The 22,654-nt window shown below is 42.5% G+C and overlaps 1 protein-coding gene across 9 annotated transcripts in view; it reads left to right on the forward strand.

Annotated features, from left to right (window-relative positions):
• Positions 1-22,654, forward strand: part of GSAP (gamma-secretase activating protein) — a 66,921-nt gene that overhangs the window by 12,872 nt on the left and 31,395 nt on the right. For all 9 annotated transcript variants that reach the window (XR_015743792.1, XM_087934267.1, XM_087934269.1 and 6 more), the window contains exons 4-18: positions 1,643-1,712; positions 4,037-4,090; positions 4,183-4,271; positions 6,343-6,412; positions 7,740-7,786; positions 8,720-8,824; positions 10,935-10,997; positions 12,256-12,299; positions 13,340-13,425; positions 15,089-15,166; positions 16,214-16,291; positions 17,700-17,792; positions 18,985-19,202; positions 21,312-21,381; positions 22,092-22,177. Coding sequence is in view for 8 of the 9 variants with exons in the window: in XM_087934267.1 (XP_087790393.1) it covers positions 1,643-1,712; positions 4,037-4,090; positions 4,183-4,271; positions 6,343-6,412; positions 7,740-7,786; positions 8,720-8,824; positions 10,935-10,997; positions 12,256-12,299; positions 13,340-13,425; positions 15,089-15,166; positions 16,214-16,291; positions 17,700-17,792; positions 18,985-19,202; positions 21,312-21,381; positions 22,092-22,177 (1,251 nt within the window). In the remaining variant the exon portion in view is untranslated. The remainder of the gene's footprint in view (positions 1-1,642; positions 1,713-4,036; positions 4,091-4,182; positions 4,272-6,342; positions 6,413-7,739; positions 7,787-8,719; positions 8,825-10,934; positions 10,998-12,255; positions 12,300-13,339; positions 13,426-15,088; positions 15,167-16,213; positions 16,292-17,699; positions 17,793-18,984; positions 19,203-21,311; positions 21,382-22,091; positions 22,178-22,654) is intronic.

Here is a 22,654-nt window from a genome sequence, read left to right on the forward strand (position 1 = left end):
CATGGGGATGCCGTAACAGTTTTAAGTGTGAAAAAAGGGCATCGGTCTTTTTTTTGTTTTTTGAGCGTTGTTGTAACTTTGAATGGCCACTAACTGAATGGTTGTAAATTGAGGATTAGCTGTGTAATGGTTAGGGTGCTGGATTAGGAGATGGAGAGTGAGAGGCCCGGGTTTTAATCCTGCCTTGGACATGGAAGCCAACTGAGTGACTTTGGGCCAGCCACTCTCTCTCAGCCCAAATCTGTGTTAGGCTACGTTCAGTGCAAAACAAACAGGTCCTACAGCCAACTGAGGGAAAAGCTCGGAAAATGGTTAATACTTCACTTCACCTCACCTCACCACACCTCACTTCACTTCACCTTTACTTTTACTTTACTTTTATTTTCACTTTACTTTCACTTTACTTTCACTTTACTTTCACTTTATTGTCATTGCACCCCGTACAATGAAATTAAATAACATCTTCAGTGGCTATTATAATTATAACTGTAAAAATAAAACACAAACACACCTCCTTTGCATTCTATACAATTGAATTGAAAACCCCTGATATTGCATTAATATGTCACTATACAGTAGAATTCAGTAGAGTTACTGCCCTGGGATAGAAGTTGTTTTTCAGCCTGTTTGTCCTTGTTTTTATTATCCTGTACTGTCTGCCAGATGGTAATAGTTCAAAAAAAGGGTGCCCAGGATGAGATGGATCTTTGAGAATGTTTTGAACTTTCTTAAGGCCGTGAGAGCTATAAAGCTCTTCCAAAGAGGGGAGAGGGCAACCCATGATCCTCTGGGCAATGACGTTAACCCTCTGGAGTGCTTTCCCATCTGCCACTATGCAATTGGTAAACCATACAGAGGTGCAGTAAGTTAAGATACTCTCTATGGTGCAGCGGTAGAAGGTCCCCAGCAATTTTCCATTCAGTTGTTTTCTGAGAAGCCTCAGATGGTATTCAGATCAGTGGTGGTATTCAATTTCTTTTACTACCTGTTCTGTGGGCGTGGCTTGATGGGCATGGCATGGCTTGGGTGTGGCTTGGCTTGGTGGGCATGGCAGGGGAAGGATACAGCAAAATCCCCATTCCCTCCCCACCCCACTAACCTGCTTTCCAGCTCCGTTCTCCTGTGCAGGGCAACCAAAGTAGCCCCAGCCGATCAGCAGGGACTCAATGGGAGGCAGAGAATAGATGGGGGTGGGGCCAGTCAGAGGTGGTATTGGCCGGTTCTCCAAACTACTCAAAATTTCTACTACCGGTTCTCCGGAACTGGTCAGAACTGGCTGAATAACCACCTCTGATTCAGATGTTGTGGCAAAAAGCTATCCAAGGACTTCGGTGAGTAAAGTCGTATCCAGAAGAATCACCCACAGAGCATTCCTGCATTTCAGCGACCATGAGTCACACCTGCGTTCGCGCCTTCTGCTAAACTAAACCATGCTTTTTGTTTGTTAGGGTGTGCTGAACATCCTCGTTTGATTGGTTCGTCTAAAATGCTAAGCTGTTAATTAGGGTTCCCCAAAACTCGGGGACTGAATCGTGCATCCCTCCTACTAAGCGGAACCCAAGTGGGATGCATTTGTGGCTTAGCTTGATTAAGGAAACCCCCAGTTTTGTAATACAGGTTACTGTCATTTCTTTTTCAATAGCACCTCTACACTTTTGAAAAAGACCTGCGGGTGATCAGCTGTTCCATCAATTGTGAAAAGACCTTGTTAGGTAAGTCCTCCTATTTGAGCGATGTTGTATGTTGATATAGACCCGTGATGGTGAGCCTAGGGCACGTGGGCCAGAGGTGGCATTCAGAACCCTCTCAGTGGGCAGGCACCCCATTGCCAGCTGCTCTTCTGGTATCTGGTGTGCACATGTGTGCCAGTCAGCTGGTCTCCAAAAATAGGCCATTTTCTGGGCTGTTTTTCAGGGCATTTGGGGGGCATTTTCAGGATGTTTTTCAGGCCGTTTTCAGGCCGTCCTTGGCCTGAAAAAGGGCCTGAAAATGTCCTGAAAAAGGCCCAAAAACATCCTGAAAACATCCTGAAAAACAAAAACATCCTGGAAAATGGTCTGAAAACATCCTGAAAAACAAAAACATCCTGGAAATATCCTGAATAATACTGAAAATGGCCCAAAAAACATCCTGAAAACATCCTGAAAAACATCCTGAAAAACATCCCGGAAAATGTCCTGAAAAACATCCTGAAAATATCCCAAAAATGTCCTGAAAACATCCTGAAAAACGTCCTGAAAACATCCCCCAAAATGTCCTGAAAATAGCCCAAAAACATCCTGAAAACATCCTGAAAAACATCCTGAAAATGTCCTGAAAATGTCCCCCAAAACATCCTGAAAACATCCTGAAAAACATCCTAAAAACATCCCAAAAATGTCCTGAAAACAGCCGAAAAATGCCCCCAAAACAGGCCGTGGGGAGGACTATGTTGTAGACTGGAGATAGACGACATCATCTATCTTCTGTCTACAACACAGTCCTTGAAACCATTCCAAGAAGACTCCACAGCCATTTGCACCACTCAGGAGACCTGAGGACACAGGCAAATCTTCCAGTGGCCTCAATGACTCTAAGAGGATGCAAATGACCAGCTGTCTAGAAAGGGATATAAATCCTTCCACTCCCCACCATCCAGCCAGAGCTGAAGAAGCTTCATGGATGAGAAGTAAAATGTCTTCAAAGAAAAAACAGAAAGTCCAGTTGTCTTTTGAAAAAAGCACCTTTGGGACATCCCGGACAAACGGTTGGCTAGTCTATGTTTGAAAGATTCCAGTGATGGAGCCCACACAACTCTGGGAAGCAAGTTGTTACATTGATTAACTGTTCTCCCTAGCAGGAAATTTCTCCTTAGTTCTAGATTGGAGCTCTCTTTGATAATTTTCCATCTGTTACTTCTTGTCCTGCCCTCAACTGCTTTGGAGAACAAGCCGGTCTTGTCTTCTCTGTGACAGCCCCTGGAATACTAGAAGGCAGCTAACATGTCACCCCTGATCCTTCTCTTTATTAGGCCACACATTCCTTAGTTGTTTGTTCAGGTTGAACTTCAGGATTGTGCAAATTGATTGTGCAAATTGTCCCCCCGATGGAACAGACCTCCATATGTAGCGATGAGTTCTCCTTAATTCATCTCTCAGAGGTTGGATGGTCATCTATCAGCGATGCTGTTTTAGATCCTGTCCCTTAGCAGAGTTGGACTACATGACTTCTATGGCAGGGGTTGCCAACCTTTTGGACCTCAGGGACCAACAAATTTATAATTTCAAATCCCGCGGACCACTAATATGAATTTTGACTGACGGTGGCTTGCTGACGTTGGTAGGAAAGTCGGTGCCATATTCCAGAGCTGCAGTAGTCACAGGACTGGACCTTTGGTCATCCCGGAGCAGCTGTTCCTCCACCCGGGTGCACCAGCCTGCTATGGACTGGAGGAGCTGCTCTGGGATGACCAAAGGGCCAGACCTGTGACTACTGCAGCTCTGGAATATGGCACCGACTTTCCCACCAACCTCAGCAATCTACCCCGGGGTAGATTTCCCTTCCCTGCCATTGGTATCACCTTCCAGTTCCAGCTCATGTGGACTACTCAAGGTAAGGTTTGCGCTCGGCCGAAGGGTGGAGACCAGCGGATGGGTGGGCCATGTAGGCAGTGCAGCCTTGTGTTACTGCGCAGCCTGGATTAATTGCTGGGGGGGGACACGGACATTTCTCTGCAGACCATCAAAATTTTCTCACGGACTACCAGTGGTCCCCGGCCCACCGGTTGGTGGCGACTGCTCTATGGATCCATGTTCTGCCGAACTGTTAACTTTTGTTGAACTTTCCTCAATAAAACCTCAGGTTGAATTTTCAATACTTGATTACGATTATGTTATCCGTAAGGTCGTGTCCGATTCTTGGCGATTGTGTGGGCCAGGTATCTCCACATCTTCTGATCTTGGCGTATTTTTTTGAATTGTTCCATGGTCTGTCTGATGTCAGCTTTGATGGCAATTCAATGCTTTGCATTTTCAATATCTTTTTTTTTTTTTAATAGCCATCAGTTTCCTGCAGACAGCACAGGAAAAGAAAAAGTTCCTTTTTGAAACAGGTACATGAATTATCTAAGCACTCTTAAATGGACTTCACAAATCACTGAATGATGGGTTAATATTATCTTCATTTGTGTTTTTTTAATCCCAGTTCCTAAATGTCTGACCTTGCTAATTGAAATTCACCCGCTTAATAATGTGAAAGTTTTAAAGGCTGTGGATAGCTGTATTAGAGTACAGGTGAGTGATTTTACTCCAGATTTAAAATTATTTGTATGGTAGCACAATGTTAGAAAGCACTAAATGCATTGCATCTTCGTAAAAAAATTATTAATAAGCTAATAAGCAGCTTTATACAGTACTACATATGGCTCCCAAATGAGACTTGTCTTTTAATAATAAACTCATTCAGTCTTAAAATATTATTACATTTACATAGTTGCCCCATATCACAGTAAAATGACTCTGGACAGCTTGTGATAAAAACAATCCTAAAGGAGAATGTTGAACTCTACAATTAAAAGACAACAGCAATGTTACTGATAACAAGATAGTGGAGAGATTTGATGTTAAAAACAATGCAGGCATCTCCTCACATCATTTCCTTGATCTACTGGCCCAGTCATGTTTTAAGAGACTTCTGGAAGGGTGTCAAAGATGGGGCCTTGGGAGGGACAGTGTTCCACAGGGTGAGTGCCGTGGTAGAAACTCAGCCCATCTCTTAGGTTCTCTCAAATGAAACTGTGGGGTCCTTGGTGGTCTCTGAGCTTGGCTGTTTTCTTGCAGACTTTTCGTGACCCAACTGGGTAACGTCATCAGTGCTAGTAAGGAGTGGCATTGAGGAGGAGGAAGGGGGGAGGAGGAAGGGGAGGATTAGACAAGGATTGTGGGGGTCCTTGGGGCTCTCTGAGCTTGTCTCTTTTCTTGCAGACTTTTCATGACCCAACTAGGTAACAGTGCTAGTAAGGACTGGGGTTGAGGAGGAGGAGGAGGCGGCATAGGGAGGAGGAAGGGGAATAAGAGGAGGAGCAGACAAGGATTGTAGAGGTCTTTGGTGCTCTTTGAGCTTGACTGTTTTCTTCCAGACTTTTCATGACCCAAACAGGTAATAATAAGTGCTAGGAAGGAGTGGCGTTTGCAGGGAGGAGGTGGAGGAGGAGGAAGAGGTGGAGATGGAGGAGGAGACAAGGATAGTGGAAGTCCTTGGTGTTCTCTGTTGTGATTCGCCGGCAGCAGGTGCAGACGGCAGAGGTCTCTGATAGCAAGGACTCGGACGAGGGGCCTGGGTGTGATGCAGGGATGGAGGCAGGACTATCGGAGAGGAGGGTGCTGCCTTGGAGGTCATGGAATCTGGCAGCAGCGACGCAGAGGACCCTGGGGAGCCAGTGTACGTACATGCAGCGCTGCTCGAAGGAAAGAGCAGCTGAAGCAGCAAGGGCAGAAGGTGATGGCCTCTCCCATAAGGGATAAAAACCAGCCCTTGGGGATGTGTTCTTTGCAGGAAGCAAAGAAGTTCTTTAGATTCAGAGTCCCTCGTTGAAGCCCTGCTTACTCCGGTTTGTTGTTGAAACTTCTGTTGGTGGATATTTAATCAGTAATTAGTCTTCTGTTCTTGGCAGCCTTTCTCAGCCTTGAAAGGGCTTGCTTTTGATATTGGACAATTAGGTTTACATGTCTCTTAGCTGGGAATGCACTGAATTCCCAGCGCCACATGAGAAAAGCTTTGCTTTTATACCCAATTTGTGTCTGTTTAATTTGAACTTGGGTCAGAACATTCGTTGAACTTGGGTGTTTTCTTGCACACATTTCATGACCTAAGTAGGTAACATTATCAGTGCTAGTAAGGAGTGGTGTTTAGGGGGAGCGGGGAGGAAGAAGAGGAGGACGAGGAGGAGATGACAAGGACTGTGGGGGCCCTTGGTGCTCTCTGAGCTTGGCTTGTTTTCTTGCAGATGTTTCATTACCAAACCATGTTCCATCCTCAGCATTGATGCTGTTATCTAGTTTGGTAATGAAATGTCTGCGAGAAAACAGCCAAGCTCAGAGAGCACCAAGGACCTCACATTTGAACCTTGAGCTACAAAGACTCTTTTCCATTGGTAGCTAAAACTCTTTGCAGTTGGGACTCAAGGCGTACCTCTACTTCCGGACCTGATGGGATGGGCAGTTACAACTAGGTGGAGGCAGTCTTTCAAATAACAAGTAATGTTAATAGGATCTAGTTATGAGACTCCAGTAGACAAATATGTGATGTCAATGGCAAACCATAATATATTTTTTAAACAAATTTCTGAACAATTCTCTTTTTCAGTTCCTATATCCCCTTACAGATAAAACGTCATGGTCAGATAGCTGCCTCTTACTCATTTCAGAAGATAAATGTAAGTATTTTTACTTCTGCATTTTGATTGCAAGTTCCTTGGTTTAGTGTAGGTTAGGTTTAGTGTACTAAAAGGCAATAGGGAGTTTCGGTGGCAGAGGCATCGACGGCCGGTCCTGGGCTGTTTCCAGGGTGGCCCCATGGGAGTTTGACGCCCCTGATCTAACCCAAGATTTTTGTTGCTACATGCTATTTGCCTTTTCAACTTCTCCCGCAACACCCTTTGAACCCCAATAGTAGAAATGAAGAAATATACAGTATGGACCCACTGCAGGGGTGGGCTTCAAATTTTCTAGCAAGGGGCTCTCTGCCCTAATGACTGGCTGGATAGTCATGTGGCTGGGTGGTTGTGGCTAGGTGGTCATGTGACTGGGTGGGTGTGGCTAGGTGGTCATGTGACTGTGTGGGTGTGGCCAACTCGACGTCGCTTCTTTGCCCTAATTGCCTAAAAAAAGATAATATACCAAAAAGTTGTTTATTATTTTGTGCATTTAATACTTAAATAAAACACTGGGTGAAACCAGGCTTAATAGCAGTGACTGTGAAAGGGATCTTGGAGTCTTAGTGGTGTTTCTGGTGAGTTACGTAGTTCTTATTATTTGGAAATTAATCCCCTCGGAGGCTAGTGGCTCGGTCAGTGGTAGCTAACCTTTTTCAGCTCCCATGCCAAAAATTGTACCCAGAAGGCAATGTGCGCTGGCCCCCCCATGCCCTGTATGCATGCACGCGTGATTCCTTCATGTGCCACCCCATGCGCGGTGCACATCTTGTATGCGCGCAAGACCCCCTTGCACCCACGCATCTCTGTGCATGCACGCATGTCTCACATGAACCCCCGCCCCTGCACATGCATGCCAGATACCCGACAATCAGCTGTCGGGTGGGCGGTGCGCACATGTGCACTGGGGCTCTTCTGAGCGACCTCTCGCGTGCCAGCAGAAGTGGCTCTGTATGCCACTTCCAGCACACATGCCATAGGTTCGCCATCACGGTGCTAGGTTATCTGATTTCCTCAATGGCTCTCCATCGCAAGGGCTGAATGGATTGTTTATCTAGCTTGCAACACTTTTACCAGGTGTGAAATGCTTTGGGCTGAATGCCCAGAAGTTCAATGAAGCCTATTAAGAGCTTTTGCTTGCTGCTTGTCTTTCTGAGGTTATTGGAGACTCTCTGAGCCCCGCAGAATCTCAGCTAGGGGCTCTCCCAAGCCCCTGTGAGCCCCCAGGAGCCACCCCTGACCCAGTGTACAGCTTTTTAAATAATGTTTGATATACCCAATACCTGTTCCTTGATATCTGTTACCTAAGATTGCCTTTATGTTTCTTAAGATGCCGAAAAATTGGACATCAAAACTGTCAGAGAAGGAAACAGGGTGGTATGTTGTAATTTTCTTCCTTTTGGGCTTTTTTGTTGTGATTGAAACGAGACTGGGCAGAGTGAAAAAAATATCCAGGTTCTGTTCTAAATGCTATTTTTCCCTCACATAAAATATAATTACCTGGGCAGAAATCTGATCTGGTTTTTGACGAATTATGACAGGGTAAGATAAAACTCATTCCCATCAGAATACAAGTTGTCAACCGAGAGATCACCAGAAATCATACAGATGAACTCTAATCCCTGTCACGGTAGGCTAAAGAGCCTCACTTATCCACTTAATCTACAGGTAGTCCTCGACTTACGACCACAATTGAATCCCAAATTTATGTTACTAAGTGAGACATTTGTTTAGTGAGTTTTGCCCCATTTTATGACCTTTCTTGCCTCAGTTGCTAAGTGAATTACTGCAGTTGATAAGTTAGGTAAAGGTAAAGGTTCCCCTCACACATACGTGCTAGTCGTTCCTGACTCTAGGGGGCAGTGCTCATCTCCATGACAAAGCTGAAGAGCCAGCGCTGTCTGAAGGCGTCTTCATGGTCATGTGGCCGGCATGTCTAAATGCTGAAGGCAGACAGAACGCTGTTACCTTCCCACCAAAGGGGTCCTTATTTTTCTACTTGCATTTTCACTAGGGATTCGAACCACCGAACTGCCAACCTTTCTGATTGACTAGCTCAGCGTCTTAGCCACTGAGCCACCCCGTCCCATTGTTGATAAGTTAGTAACTGGTTGTTGAGTGAATCTGCCTCCCCATTGCTTATGAAAAGGTCACAAAGGGGGATCACATGACTTGGGAATAGAATTTCCTTCTTGAGATGAGGATTGGACTAGAAGACCTCCAAGGTCCCTTCCAACCATATTGTTCTGTGTTCTACGTGACATTGTACTGTTTCTCTCCTGAGATCGTCCTACTTTCCTTCCCTTTTAGATGATTGAAAATTCGAGCTGGCTTTCGAAGGAGAGAATTGCCGATGATCTCGTGTGGTCCCAGTGGGACATGCTAGAACAAAGACTATTCTACATTGTCACAAAGGTGAAAAACAAGAATCTTTTTTTATTCTCTTGGTCATATATTCTGTGATGACCCGGAGTGTAACACAAATGTAACAAAATCGAAAATGTAAATAAATGTCCTTTAATGCCTCCAACTTGGCCCCACTGTTCAATAATTCTCAGTTGGTGATAAAATTTATTCAAAAGTACTCTTCAAAAGAAAGCAATACAGTCTGAACTTAATGAGCAGATAGAGGTGAAATAAAAAACCCAAACAAACTACAGTGAAGGAATTTCCACAACGGACCAGGATAAGTAATTACCAACTGCAAGGAGATAACCAGGCACAGTCTGTTGGAAGGACGCCAACCAAAATAACTTCAGCCCAAAATAAAACACCCTTTGCTTCTGGCAACGCTGTGTTTTAACTGTCCCTCATATATACTATTGTCCCTAGCTGCAACCAATGAGGGGGATCAGGGCCGCTTCCTCTCTCGTAAGCCAAGTTGTTTCCTTCCTCCCTGCTTGTCCTGGAATGAAGAGGGGATGGGCCTGGTTCTTCCTCTGACTGCCCAGCCGGCCTCTGCCCTTCCCTAACCTCCACAACCTCCGGAGCCACACCTCCACTCCCTGTTGGCTGTTCTTCCTCTTCCTCAGAGTCTGACTCTAACAAGGGCATGACATATTCCTCATGCTGTGGGTTATTTAATTGTAGCGATTTGACGCACACCTCAAAATGATGCAGAGTTATTTATCTAAAGGCGATTGAAGTGATACTTAGAAGAATTTGCAAGAGAGAGATATCTTCTCTCTCTTGTTATAAAGAAAGATTTTCTAAACATACTGAAACTCTGAGGCAAATTATAGAGTTGGTTCCAGAACTGAAACATAAGAAAATGTTAGCCAGTTGGTCCAGTGGTGAAAACACCAGGCTAGAAACCAGGAGACTGAGTTCTAGTCCCACTTTAGACATGAAATTTGCTTGGGTGATTTGGGAGCCAGTTCCTCCCTCTCCGCCCAATTCACCTCACAGGGTGGTATTTGTCGCCTTGAGTTATTTATAACAGTAATGAAACTGTGATAAATAATCTTATTTATGATGGTAGAGAGAGTGTGATGACCCGGGGCGTGGCATGAAGGCAACACAACCAGAAAATACATATTAGTCCCTTCATTTGCTCCACCTTTGCCCCCAATGTTCCAGTTAATCTCCAGACAGGAAAAAAGCTCTCCAACAAACCTGCAACAGCCTCTGGCTGCAGATACTCCAGTCGAAATGCTGTAAGCAAAATGACTGCAATCAATCGCACCAGGAGGGCAAAAGAATGAGTCCAATAATTCCAGCAAGGCAAGATAAGCACAAAGAAGCACAGTAATAATTCAAACAGTCAAGAAGAATGTCAGGAATGCAGGCCACAACTCTCAACACTAGATGAATTCAGCATTTGTTCTCGACAAACGCCCCTCCCAACTGCCTCTCCTTTAAACTCCCTCCCTAGGTGCGGCTAATGAAGGGAATCAGGGCCCTTTCCTCCCCCATAAGCCACACCACCACGTTGCTCTTTTCTCCATTCCTCCCTGCATGCCCTAGGATGAAGAGGGGGTGGACCTGGTTCTTCCTCTGAACCCCATCTCCCTTGTTCTACCTCTCCCTGCTCTGCCCAACCTGACTTTGCCCTTCCCCCAGTTTCCTCCACAGCCAACAGAGCTACACTCCCACTCCCTGTCAGCTGTTCTTCCTCCTTGGATTCAGACTCCTGGCAAGTTGGCCTTGATAGAAATATGTACAAAGGAAGCAAATGAGGCTGAAACATTTTTTAAGTCCTAGGAGACAAGATAATATTTGAAAGTAGTTTGGTCAAATATCTTTCTGATTCACCTGGTCTGCAGCTACAATCTACATTTGTTGAGTCTCCTCTTAATGAAAATCATAATATTGCCTTGTTTGTTCAGGGACAGCTCAACATAAGTAAAAAAAAAACATGCAGATGAACTCTCCTTCCCTTCTTGTGGTCCTACATTTCTCATTAAAAATCTGTTGAGAAACATTAGTTTGTAATTTAAAAATAATAATAATATAGATTTTCCAGTGCCAGGATAATGTTTACCTCCACAGATGATCGAATTTCAGTCTCTTCTTTTCATTCTAGGAAGAAGAAAGGGACATATTAAATTGCATCCAATTTTATCCCAATAAAGACTTTAAACTGATAGTAAGTTCTCTTCAGATTTTATATACGGAAAATACTGTTAAATTGCACATGGAAGGGGTTTTGGGGTGTGTGTGAATGGGGAGGATTGGATGTAGATCTGTGTCTGATCAATGCAAAGGACAATATCAATTTTTAAATCTTAAACATGTGTCCCATATACGCAGGGTTAAACGGAATTTAAATAACCCACATTTGATTGCATTCACACATTATTTTAAAACAAGCAAATTTGCATTATGGATTAGTGTGCAGCATATGTGCATTGAACATCTACTGCTTGTGTGTTTTGGTTATGGAATACATGTCACCTGCATCCTTTAAGAAAGCAATAATTTCAAAAATAGAACATACCCATCTACGTAATTGTCTAGCCTTTTTTCAGCATCATGCTCTTAATATACAGGGTTAAAACTTTCAACAATTGTCAGTCTGTCTTGGAATTCTAGGTTCTGTATGCATTTAGAAGGGTGTAATTGAAGAAGGGGGATGCGATGATGGCTCAGCAGTTAAAAACACAGAGCTTGTCTGCTGAAGAGCCGACAGTCCGGGTTGGAGCCCCCTGCGTCACACAAAGGGATGAGCTCCCATTTTTGCCTCAGTTTTTGCCCACGTAACAGTTCGAAAGCATGCAAATGTGAGTAGATTAATAGGTACCACTTCGGTGGGAAGATAACAGCTTTCCATACGCCTCAGCATATATCCATGTTGGCCACATGACCATGGAAGTGTCTCTAGACAGCGCTGGATCCCTCGGCCAGGAAATGGAGATTTGCACTGTCCCCTAGAATCGGACACAACTGGACAAGGGAAACCTTTACCTTTTTTTTTAAATTGAAGAAGGCTGTCTTTCTTGAACACCTATATTCCAGGCAGGTGGTGGTCATTATTTGCAAAAGAGGAATTCCTTGAGAAGTAAAGGAGAATGCTCAAAATCATGTGGATGCCTTAACAACTTATTCCTATTCTATCAATGTCTTATTAAAGAAATGTAAATGGATTTCTTACAGGAAACTGCTAGTAAATCGGATAAAATTGGATGAATTCATCTCTATAAATTGTAAGACAGTGGGAGTCACCTTATAGGGGGTTGGGCAGGATAGATAGATGATAGATAGATAGATAGATAGATAGATAGATAGATAGATAGATAGATAGATAGACAGACAGACAATTATTTTTCTCAATTACGTTTGAAATACAGTTGCTTTCTAATCCTCTCTACTGGGGTAACCAAAGCTGCCTTTTCATTTTTAAACAGCTTGAAGTACCTTTAGAGATCTCCATGGCTGACATAAGATTAAGGTGAGTATCAAATATATATTATATTGTGTATACACACACACACACACAGCAAAATACCACTCAGGCATCATCACAAAATCTCCAGAACTGTAAAGCCTACAAACTTGATAATTGGCACGTATGTTCCTCTTGGCTTCTAGGTGCTCACTAAGAAAGGACTTTTCAAAATGATCACCAGAGCATTAGTATTTCATATATTATTATTATTAACATGCTCTGATGCTAAGGAGATCTGTTGCCTCCCCGCACCTGAAAAGAAAGCTGTTCCAAAGACAAAACACAAGCAGAGGAGAGGAGTTTCAGTTTTAGTTTCACAGCAGCAAGCAGCTTTAGTACAGAACAGTTGAGCTAAGCCACACCCAGGCTCCTTGCTCTCACAGCAAATACTGTTTCACTTTCCAAACAGCCCTCAACTCTCACACACTGACAGGACGCTAGCCAGATGAATACCGATGGATGCTGGTAGGCAGAGGCAGAATCCCTCCCCCTTATTTTCCTTCCCAAAACTAAGCCCGATCATATAGTTTAATAGCAAAGCCCTGGTATCCAGCTAGTGTGTGTGTGTGTGTGTGTATGTGTGTGTGTGTGTGCTTGCTTCTATGAATAGGATAAAGTAAATATAATTTTTTAAAATTGAAAAAAAAAAAGAATTTTTTTTAAAATCACAACCCTCTAAAAGAAATTAAGAAGAAGGCAAACTAAACCTACATAGCATACATTCACAAATACAAATAATTAAAATTTTGTGTAAGCATTTCAATTGCTAATAGCTGTATCATTATAATCCTGCATAGCTAATCTGCATCAATAAATAGTTCGCCTGTTGTTAATTAATCTCATCTCTGCAAATTGAGTTGTTGGGAACGATATGCTTCTCCTTCCAAAATCAATTAGCTGGACTGAATTGAAGAAATAATCTTTTAAAATGACAAGTGTTTGATTTGTTGGAGAATCCTGTTGATTCCTTTCACTTCGATTATGGATTTCCGTAAGGTAGCTCTTCAAGATAAAGACGTAGGAACTCCTGTTTTCTCTTCTAGATCCGTGAACGTGAATTACAGCTATTATCGAGACCAAGAAACTATACCCAAACCTTTGGATGTACATGTTTTTACCAGTGACACAGGTAAACAAGCTAGTTTTTGAAATAACAAGCATTGGGAACCTTTGAGTTATATATTTGCAGATTCTCTCTTTTGCTATACTGCAGACTGAGCTTCCAGAGGTATTTCCTCTGCTTAATAGTATATCCTAGACCAGGGTGTCTTCAACCCCTGGTCCATGGACTGGCATCGGGCCACGGCAAAGCCAGAAACCGGGCCGTGGAAACAAGTGACGCCCCATCCGCAGGATGCAAGCTGCACCTAAAACTCCATCCCCCTCCAGTCTGTGGAAAAACCTCCCCACAGAACAGGTCCCTGGTGCCCCAAAAATTGGAGAGCCACTGTCCTAGCAATAGCACTTAGACTTATGTACTGCTTTACAGTGCTTTAGAATAGGAATGGCATGGCACAGCATAGAATAGAATGAGAATAGGATAGGATAGGATAGGATAGGATAGGATAGGATAGGATAGGATAGGATAGGATAGCATAAGAATAAGAATAAGAATAAGAATAAGAGTTAGAATATGGAATAAGAATTAGAATATGGAATAGAAAATATCAGATGGAATGGAATGGAATAGAATGAGAATAGCATAGCATAGCATAGCATAGCATAGAATTGAATGAGAATGAGAATGAGAATGAGAATAGAATAGAATAGAATAGAATAGAATAGAATAGAATAGAATAGAACAGAATTCTTTATTGGCCAAGTGTGATTGGACACACAAGGAGTTTGTCTTGGTGCAGATGCTCTCAGTGTACATAAAAGAAAAGATACATTCATCAAGAATCATCAGGCACACTTGATAATAGTCAGAGGGTACAATAAGCAATCAAATCATACTAGGAAACAGTTAATATAAATCGTTAGGATACAAGCGACAAAGTTACAGTCATACAGTCACAAGTGGGAGGGGAGGGGTGATAAGGAGTGATGAGAATATGAATATAATAATAGTGCAGACTTTGTAAATAATTGGACAGTGTTGTCAGCCCTCTCTAAGCAGTTTACGGAGTCAGCCTATTGCCCACAACAATCTGGGTCCTCATTTTACCCATCTTGGAAGGATGGAAGGCTAAGTCAACCTTGAGCCGATCAGGATCAAACTCCTGGCATTGGGCAGAGTCAGCCTGCAATATGGTATTCTAACCATTGTGCCACCAGGAAGGAGAATGAGGAAGAAAATAGGAAGGAAGGAAGGAAGGAAGGAAGGAAGGAAGGAAGGAAGGAAGGAAGGAAGGAAGGAGTAGCAATAGCACTTAGACTTATATACCACTTTACAGTGCTTTACAGCTTCTCTCTAAGCGATTTACAATGTCAGCCTATTGCCTCCAACAATTTGGCTCCCTGTTTTACCAATCTGGGAAGGATGGAAGGCTGAGTCAACCTTGAGCCTGGTGAGTTTCGAATTGCCAAATTGCAGGCAGCCGGCAGTCAGCAGAAGTAGCCTGCAGTCCTGCATTCTAACCATGGCGCCACCGTGGTTAGACAGCTTGCACCTCGCCAGACTTCACAGCTTTGGAAGCAATCCTCCATCAATCCTCCAAGCCAAAAGTATCTAAAAACAGTTAAATCGTGGCAACTAAGCTTAACATTCACTTAACAGATGTCTTACTTAACATAAATTGTGGTCACACAATTATCTCTGAGGATTATCTCTATATGTGTTTTCTTCCTAGGAAGTTTATGTTTGTGTTATAGTTTGGCTAGTATGAATTCCAAGGAAGTATCTTACTCTGTGGCTTTTCTACATAAAGGTAAGTTTATACCATCTCTGACAAAATTATCTGGATGTTATACTGATACATGATTAATATGAGAGGCAGTTTGATCTAATGGTTAAGGTCAGAGGTGAGCTGCATATACTGTAATACCCGGTTCACCAGTGCAAAACCGAAAATGTGCACACATGCGCCCCGCCTTCATTCACAGCTGCAAAAACAGATTCCTGCATGCCACATCCGCAGTAAATCAAGCAGGCAAGGCGCACAACTCAGCTGGGATGCAGGGGCCGGGTGAGCAAGCCAGTTTTATAAGACGGGTTAGCACCGGGGCAAGTGGGCGGGCCCAGCCGGTGGTCAGAACTACCAGTACGGGCTAGCCGGTGTGAACCAGCTGCAATCCACCACTGGTTAAGGTGCCAACCTAGAAAGCAGGAGGCTGTGAGTTCAAGTCCTGCCTTAGCCATGAAAGCCAGTTGGGTGACCTTGGGGCCAGTCTTTCTTTCTCGCCTCAACCCACCTAACAAGGTGGTTGTTGTGTTGTTGTGGGGAGGAAGTTGTGTTGGATATATTTTGCCACCTTGAGTTATTTGTAAAAAAAAAATAATAAAGGCAGGATACAAATACATAAATAAATGTTCAGTGGAAATTGTTTACTGGTAAATTTGCAGCACTAAGACATTTTGCCCAAACTTTTAAGAATGCATTTCTGAAGTATGCACTTCAATATCTGTTTAAAGAAACAGGTACAGTAGAAAACCTTTAAAGGGAACACTGCACAAACTACCTTCTATTTGAATTCTGTTTCCTGTTTGAATTTCTACCCTACTCTCTATTTAAAAATCCACCATAAGAACACCAGGCCTACTTATGAAATGCTTTGTCTATCCTTCTTTTTTATTTAATTTTATTTAAATCTTTCTGTGAATGAACAACAACAACAAAAAATTAACGGTTAATTAATGCTGTGGTTTGTAAAATTCAGGTGGAAACCTAACCTTGATCCCTTGTTTACGTTCCTGTTTTAATTCATATCACTTTCAGAATTATATTACCTGCACCTTTACATCTTTCTCTTTTCAGGTTATAGTAAAACTTATACCGCCACTTTGGAAGAGATGAATTATCTGCAGATAAAGGAGCTGGGTTTTTTGGATCTTGGTAAATTAATAATTTAATCCCCCTCTTCTCCTTTTCTGCTTCTTTGAATGAAACACACTTAACGATTTAAGGCACTTGGGAGATATTTCCACTGAAACGCTAGAACATGTGTGTTTTGTGTTGTCTTTGTGCTCTGCCGCAATCTCTTCCCGATCCCCATAAATCTGTTTTGCCAAATAAGGAATTGTTTCTAACTTGGCTTCATTCTGCTTGGCAGAACAAAGCATTTTAATAGACTTGGAATTTTTCTTGCGGGGAAACATTTGAATTCTTCAGCTGCTTCACTTCCTGAGAAATATCCCATAATGTTGGAATTGTTTTAAAAGGGGAGATAAATTGTGGATTGTCTGCTTAACGAAATAGAATAGAAAAGAATGGAATGGAATGGAATGGAATGGAATGGAATAGAATAGAATAGAATAGAATAGAATAGAATAGAATAGAATAGAATTCTTTATTGGCCAAGTATGATTGGACACACAAGGAATTTGTCTTTGATGCAAATGCTCTCAGTGTACATAAAAGAAAAGATACATTTGTCAAGAGTCAAGAATCATCAGGTACAATACTTAATAATAGTCATAGGGTACAATAAGCAATCAAATCATACTAGGAAACAATCCATATAAATTGTAAGGATACAAGTGACGAAGTAACCATCATAAAGTCACAAGTGGGAGGGGATGGGTGATAAGTAGTGATGGGAAGATTAATAATAATAGTAGTGTAGACTTTGGACAGTGTTGAGGGAATTATTTGTTTAGCAGAGTGATGGCATTCAGGAAAAAACTCCCCTTGTGTCTAGTTGTTCTGGTGTGCAGGGCTCTATAGCGTCATATTGAGGGAAGGAGTTGAAACAGTTTATGTCCAGGAACGTGAGGTGTCTGTAAATATTACAGGTAGTCTTCCACATATGACTACAATTGAGTCCCAAATTTTTGTTGCTAAATGAGACATTGGTTGAGTGAGCCTTGCCCTGTTTTACGAACTTTTTTTGCCACAGGCATGAAGTGAATCCCTGCAGTTGTTCACTTAGTCACATGGTTCTCAAGCAAATCTGGCTTCCCCGTTGATTTTGCTTGTTAGACAGTCGCAAAAGGGGACCTTCAACCATCATAAATGTGAGTCAGTTGCCAAGCGGCTGAATTTTGGTCACGTAACCATGGGAGGTTGCTACAACGCTTGTAAGTGTGAAAACGAGTCATAAGTCACTTTGTTCAGCACTGTTCTTACATCAAACGGTCACTCAATGAACTGTCGTAAATCGAGGATTACCTGTATTCTAGAATTAATGACATAGTAATACCGCAATGTTGAATAATGCACCTAGTGTGTACAGTTCAGTTCTGTGCTATTTTATTTTGATTTATTATGTTTTTTAAAAAAACAACCTTCATCCCCAAAACAGGCTCTTACCTGGCTGTGTACTTACCTGGACAATTCCTGCATCTTCTGGACACCCAACATACTGACCTCACCTGCCACAGTTTCTTTCTGTCAGGTATTTTTATTTAAAAAAGAAATGTTCCTAGGAGAAGGAAATGTCTGTATTTTATTTATGTGTTTGTCAGACATGTACAAGATAGCAGGTGTATGTATGAACATAAACAAGAACAAAGGGAGTAAATACAGATCAATGGGGACAGTAGGACAGGGACGGTAGGCGCGCTGGTGCGCTTATGCACACCCCCTTTAAGGACCTCTTAGGAATGGGGTGAGGTCCGCGGTAGACAGTTTGAGGTTGAAGCTGTGAGGGGTTGAGGCTGTAACAACGGAGTCAGGTAGTGAGTCCCAGGCGTTGACCACTCTGTGCTGAAGTCGTGTTTTCTGCAATCGAGTTTGGAGTGGTTTACTTTGAGTTTGTATGTATTGTTTGCCCGTGTATTATTGTGGTTGAAGCTGAAGAAGTCGTTGACAGGTAGGATGTTGTAGCAGACAATTTTGTGTACTAAGCTTAGATCGGACCACAGGCGGTGCATAATTTACAATCTAGAACGGGTGTTGGCTACCTTAAACACTCAAAGAGCCATTGAACCCGTTTCCCACAGAAAAGAAAACAGTGGGAGCCACAAAATCCTTTTGACATATAAAATGAAGATAACACTGCATATATCATTTTTCTTTTACCTTTATGTTATGTATAAAAAAACCCTATAGTGTGTTGCATTTATGAAATCAATGAACTTCTGCATCATTCCAAAATGCCTTTTTTTTTTCTTCCATTTCTCATCTGGATATTTTTCAGCAAAGGGTGAGTGTTTATTGTGGAAATGTCTTGCAACATTCGACTTTTTGTTGTTTGCCAAAGTCTCGCCACATATTAAGCAGATTGGTAAACCGGTCTCGTCAGCAGCGAAAGCAAATGAATCTGCCCACGTACCATTAAACGTTCTCTTTTCTTTGGAAACTGTACTTTCCTTGGATTTATCCCTAGTTGGCCCACCGGGGTGGGGTGGGAGTTTGAAAAGCACAATAAGTTGTGTGCCGGTGGGTGTCGCACATTGGCAGTTGTGATGCATATTTTGAGCCACAGGGAGCTATGGCAGAGGGATGAAAGGGCCACATGCAGCTCCAGAGCCCAGGTTGCCGTTCTCTGATCTAGAACATTGAATAAATCGTAGGATTGGAAGAGATCTTAGAGATTTCCCTGCACCCTCCGTAAAAATCCTTCTATCCAATTTTGTTTTCTTCAGGCGAAGATGCAAAAATTAATCCACTGAACACTGACACCGTCTTTTCCCCAGCCAAATCAAGTGTCTTGGATCGCAGCACGGGAAAAATATTTACTGTGGAAATGAGCCCAAAGGCTTTGCTACAATTTTTGTGGAAGAGCAAGTCAGATAACGACCAGTTAGCAGCTTTGCACTGTCTTCTACTACATGTTGGAAGCACGGAGGAATTGGAAAACCAGGTGTGTGAGGGCGTCTACAGTTCCTCCTGTCTGTCTGATGGAAATTGTTGTCTGCTTATCTTTGTGTATAAAATAGAAAAATCTTTGGACTCACTTTTTTAAAAAATCTAGTCAGTTGCCAATTACCACATATTGCAATATATCTTCAGTTAATTTGGTATATCAGAAGGTGAGCTCAGCTCCAGACTGAATAGCAATAGCACTTAGACTTATATACCGCTTCACGGTGCTTTGCAGCCCTCTCTAAGCGATTTATAGAGTCAGCCTCTTGCCCCCAACAGTCTGGGTCCTCATTTTACCAACCTCGGAAGGCTGAGTCAACCTTGAGCGGGATCGAATTCCTGGCACTGGGCAGAGTTAGCCTGCAATACTGCAGTCTAAACCACTATGCCACCACAACTTATCTGTGGTGGTGGTTATCATCTGAATGCGGATGATAAAAAGACAAAACTTATTCAGGAATCTAAAGCCACCCCATACATTGTTTGATGCAAATCCTAGCTAATGATAGCATTCAAACACACCACAATCCATCCCATTAGATGCACAAAGCCCTTGAAAATTCTTAAAGGAGCCACAATAGGTTCTCAAAGCTAGGCACTCCCAATTGCTACAGGTAGTCCTTGAATTATGTCTGATTGCTTAGTGTTCGACATTACAACAGACTTGAGAGCCTGTTTGACTCTCAAGTCTGTTGAACCATGAGTTCAAATCCCACTTTAGCCATAAAAAGTCGGCTGAGTGATTTTGGGCCAGTCTCTCTCTCTCTCTCTCAGCCCAATCCTAGGGGTGCCATGATAGCAGTGTTCCACTATCTCAGGGGCTACCCCAAAGAAGAGGGAGTCAAGCCATTCTCCAAAGCACCTGAAGAAGCAATGCGTGGAAACTAATCAAGGAGAGAAGCAACCTAGAATTAAGGAGAAACTTCCTGACAGAACAATTTATTAGTGGAACAGCTTGGCCTTCAGAAGTTGTAAATGCTCCAACACTGGAAGGTTTTAAGAAGAGACTGGACAGCCAGTTCTCTGGAATGATATAAGGTCTCCTGCTTGAGCAGGGGGTTGGACTAGAAGACCTCCGAGGTCCCTTCCAACTCTGTTATTCTGTATTCTGTATTTGCAGTATCTCATAAGCAATTGACTGGACAACCATTTTTTTTTTACAAAAAATGGCATTTATTTCCAGTTCCTGACAAAAAAATCAAAAAATCCACCCATTATGGACAATAAATTCCATTTATTACCTTTTTTTACCTTATTACCTTATTGCTGGTAATTCACTTAATGACTGCTGCAAAGGAAGTCATAAAATTGGGCACAGTCACATGGTGATTTACTTAATAATCGACACGACTTAATGACTGTAATTCCAGGCCCAGTGGCTGTCCTAAGTTGAGGACTAACTGTCCATGGTAGTTTTGTAAATGAATTTTTAAATTTTTTTCAATTGATTAGTAGCAGTAGTAGGTGATGTAGTCCTTATTAAACTGAGACAACACATCACGGGGAATTCAACTTCCTTTTCCAAGGTGTGATGGCAGTTTGCAGGTGATAATACCCTGTTTCCCTGAAAATAAGACCTTATCTTATATTTGTTTTGCCACCAAAAAAGGCACCAGGTCTTGTTTTCGGGGGATGTCATCCACTGACTAACCTCACTTGCGCACGTCACCCCTGGCCTGCTTTTCACTGTCAGAGCCTTCAGGAATTTCTTCTTCTGTGGCCAACAAGTCTTTCTTGAAGGCCTCTGCAGCCAGTAACAGAGCTTTGGATCGATCCAGAGCTTTGCTATCAGCTACAGAGGCCTTCAGGAAAGCCTTGCCAACCTTGCCGGCTGAAGAAGAAATGGGCCGGTGAGTCAGGTGTTGGGGTGTGCGAGTCCTGGCTACAGCTGTCCAAAGGTAAGTAGTAGGGCAGCTCCATCCTCCCATCCCCACCCTAGCTTAATTTATACCTCTGCACTCTGGAGTGGGCGGGATCTTAATTAGCGCTTATTTGCGGGGTAGGGCTTATATTGGGCACACATACAAAAATCAAGCTAGGACTTACTTTCAGGGTAGGTCGTATTTTTTGGGGAAACAGGGTAAATTTGGTTTTCTCTTTTTAACAGATCATCCAGTGGCTTTCCGATAACGCGTCGAGTTGTTTTGCATTTGATCCTATACAAGAGCTAATCATTGGTAAGTGTTTTGATGCGTGAGGCCTTCCTACAAGGGTGCAGCCATTAGGAGCATCCATCCTTCACAATGTATTTTCAGAGTATGCAGTAGTTTCACTAAACGTTAACGGAGAGGTAAATTAAGACAGAGCAGCAAGAGAGAGTAAATATACAAGCAGTCCTTGAGGTACAACAGTTCATTCAGTGACCATCCAAAGTTATGACGACACTGAAAAAATGTGACTTGGGGCCGTTTTTCACACTTACGACATTTTCAGCATCCTCCCAAAATTCAGATGGCTTGGCAACGGACTCATATTTACGACCGTTGCAGTGACCAGGAGTTATATGATCCCCTTTTGCGACTTTCTGACAAGCAGAGTCAATGGAGAAGCCAGATTTACTTAACAACCAGGTGATCAACTGCAGTGATTCATTTAACAAACGTGACAGGAAAGGTTGTAAAATGAGGCAAAACCCCCTTAGGAAATGTCTCACTTAACAACAAATTTTAGGCTCACTTGTGGTTGTAAATCAAGGACTACCTGTGTTTAGGCTTAGTAACCTCTCTTACAATAACACCGAAATCCGAAATCCCATTTAAGGATGGTGACCTCCATTGAATTCCCTTGCAAATAGAGCTACGTTGCAGAGTATTGTTAATTTTCACAGTGGTGTGCAGTATTTTACTTGATGCTGTCACGAGCCTATTTTTTGTCTTGATGTTCTTAGCTTCTTTACATTGGAAAATGTGCCTGGAATCCAGCCACCTGGATAAGCTTTTACCGTACACGTCACTGTCAAACTGGAATAAGAAGGTAAGAGACATTCTAATCTGAACTGAGAGAAGTCTTGCTATCATTAAATTAAGAGATAAAATCTGGGTTCCTCCTGGAATTGAGGAGAAAATTCCCGACAGAACAATTCATCCATGGAAGAGCTTGCTTCCAGAAGTTGGCTCTCTATCATCGGAGGGTTTTTAAGAAAAGATCGGACAATTTGTCTAGGATGGAATAAGTTCTTCTGAAGGTTGGACTAGAAGACCTCCAAGGTCCCTACAATTCCAATAATCACAGAATTTAAGAAGGAGCCAACAACAAGAAGAACAGGAGAATGGCATAAGAACGGCTCATAAGAATGGCTTATGGAACATAAGAAGGAGATCAGAATGGCTCATTTAAGAATGAGCCCCTAAGACGTTCTCCTTGCTCATCGCAAATCTTCGCCATATGACTTTTTATGGTCATAACCATGGTAGGATAATCCCAGTATCTGTAAAAAAAAAAAAAAAACAG

The sequence above is a fragment of the Pseudonaja textilis genome, chromosome 5 (assembly GCF_049901715.1).
Source record: "Pseudonaja textilis isolate UNSWEBS1 chromosome 5, rPseTex1.2, whole genome shotgun sequence".
Taxonomy (NCBI): Eukaryota; Metazoa; Chordata; class Lepidosauria; order Squamata; family Elapidae; genus Pseudonaja; species Pseudonaja textilis.